Here is a 2,294-nt window from a genome sequence, read left to right on the forward strand (position 1 = left end):
ATCCGTACGTGTTCGTTCTCACACCCGTGCACCTAAGCAATGCATACAATATTGTAGATATTGGAAAGCTGGTGAGTATGGGCGTTCACGTCCAAATGCTGATGATCCCAGATGAAATTTAAAAACATCCAACAGACTAGCTGTTGTAGATTTTCCGGGTTGTATGGTTGTGGTCTTGGCATTGTAGGACTGTCAGCGCAACCGAAAGAACGCCGAATGCCAACGGTCATCTGTGATCATCAGCATCTGCTTGCGTGATCGAAGAACCGGGAAGGCGCATTCACAAAATTCATCTGAGATTGTCAGGAGGGATTTGTTATAACAAACAGAAGGTGGTGGCATTTCACAGTTTCAGGGGGAGAGACATCCAAACCATTAGGTACTTCACAAATCACCTCTTGAAGTAAAAAGAAATTTAAAAAGAGTCATCTGTTAAATATCAGAAGGGCAGACGATCAACTCTCTTTTCTGGCGTATGGCTCCACCTGCTGTATCTTCAGAGGAAAGATATCCCCCATGTTTTGATACACAGTTGAACTCAAGCTGAATCACCAGTGGATACGTCAATTAAAGCTGCTATTTCACTTTTTTTTTTTTTAATAAGCTTTTAAAAGCTAATGAGGTCTTCTTTCTGTTTGAGAAGGTAGATTTCAGCCATTTCGATCAAAGCAAGCAACCATGTTGTCTGTCTGGGGCACCGTTTCCCAAGTCTGTTTTATCGTAAGGTAAAGGTAAGGAGCAGAAAAATAAGAAAAGTCATGTGCTCCATCTGGCCATCAAGCAAACACCCCTGAATGCAAGCGGTCATAACCGTTATCTCTCCGGCAGGTCAGCACGCAGACGCTCATCATTCCAAAGAACTGAAACGAGAAAACAGTTATTAATGTATTTTTTAAAATCGAGTCTGCAGCATTGATTGTGTTACCGTCAATGCTCAGAGAGATTCACAGTTCAAAACGTGTGGTTCCCCCCCCAACTTTAGAAAAGAGCAAGTGTCCAGTATCACCTTAAAGACGAACAAAATTCATGGCAGGGTAGGAGCTTTCGTGAGTGGAGTGATTTCAGATGCCAAGTGACAATAGCAGGCGAATGACAACAGCAGGTGCAGTACAGCAGTTGAACTGCAACTGATAATGAAGCTCAAGTCAGTGCATACTCCTGGACTGAATCGAGACCTAGGTTTCCTGCCTCATTACACCTACTCCCTCTCTGCATATCGCAACTAATCCAATCACACCTGCTCTTGTCATTTGGCATCTGAAATCACTCCATTTCCCAAGATATAAGGACACATTCTAGCCGTATATAAAGAAGTGAGCAGTGACTCACGAAAGCTCACCCCCTGCCACATATCTGTTAGTCTTTTTAAATAGATTTTTTAAATTATTATTATTTTATTTTATTATTTTTTATTATTATTATTTTTCAAACATATCTGTTAGTCTTTAAGATGCTACTGGACTCTTGCTCTAACACGGATACCCATCTTGATCTTTCCCCCAGCTATTACGGTGCATGTAGCATTGTCTGAAATGTGGTGTTGGAGGAAGGTTTTATGGATCCCATGGGCTGCTAAAAAGACAACTAAGTAGGTTCTAGATAAAATCAAGCCTGAATTCTCGCTAGAAGTGACTAGAAAATGACTAAACGGAGCATCTCATATTTTGGTCACATCATGAGAAGACAAAAGTCACTGGAAAAGACAATAATGCTAGGGAAAGTTGAAGGCAGCAGGAAAAGAGAAAGACCCAACACGAGATGGATTGACTCAATCAAGGAAGCCACAGCCCTCAGTTTGCAAGACCTGAGCACGGCTATTAACAAGAAGATGTTAATTCATAGGGAATTCCATAAGCTGGAAGTGACTTGACAGCAGTTGACACACAGATTTGCTATTTAACAAGCATACCTGACTCCAGATTTGGCCGGTGTTGCTCTTACTGATGGTTTCATTTATGCAGGGCTGAAAGGCATTAAATCTTACCTCCCTCCCATACACATGCTGCTCAATCAACTGATGGCTTAGTTGATGTTCCTCAACACCAAGGACATTCCTTTCCATGAACTCACCTGGCTGCTCAGGTCAACAATGGGAATGCCCTTCATCTTTAGATACTTCAGGGTTTCAGTGCCCTCTGATCTGGGATAGCCCAGGGTAACCTGATCTCATAAGAATGTAACAGAACATAAGAACGTAGGTGCCCACAAGTTCTTGAGAAGCCATGTTGGATCAGGCCAGTGGCCCACCCAGTCCAACACTCTGTGTCACACAGTGGCCAAAACCCAGAGGCCAT

At 42.5% G+C, this 2,294-nt stretch overlaps 1 protein-coding gene across 1 annotated transcript in view; it reads right to left on the reverse strand.

Annotated features, from left to right (window-relative positions):
- Positions 1-6: 6 nt before the first annotated feature.
- The window catches only part of LOC107122627 (tetraspanin-3-like), a gene marked incomplete at its 5' end in the record, with an annotated part of 11,921 nt that continues 9,633 nt past the window's right edge, over positions 7-2,294 (reverse strand). Inside the window, one exon of the mRNA XM_015425746.1 lies at positions 7-860. Coding sequence (XP_015281232.1) covers positions 777-860 — 84 coding nt within the window. The remainder of the gene's footprint in view (positions 861-2,294) is intronic.

The sequence above is a fragment of the Gekko japonicus genome, unplaced genomic scaffold, assembly GCF_001447785.1.
Source record: "Gekko japonicus isolate JY-2015 unplaced genomic scaffold, Gekko_japonicus_V1.1 scaffold6457, whole genome shotgun sequence".
NCBI classification, from domain to species: Eukaryota; Metazoa; Chordata; class Lepidosauria; order Squamata; family Gekkonidae; genus Gekko; species Gekko japonicus.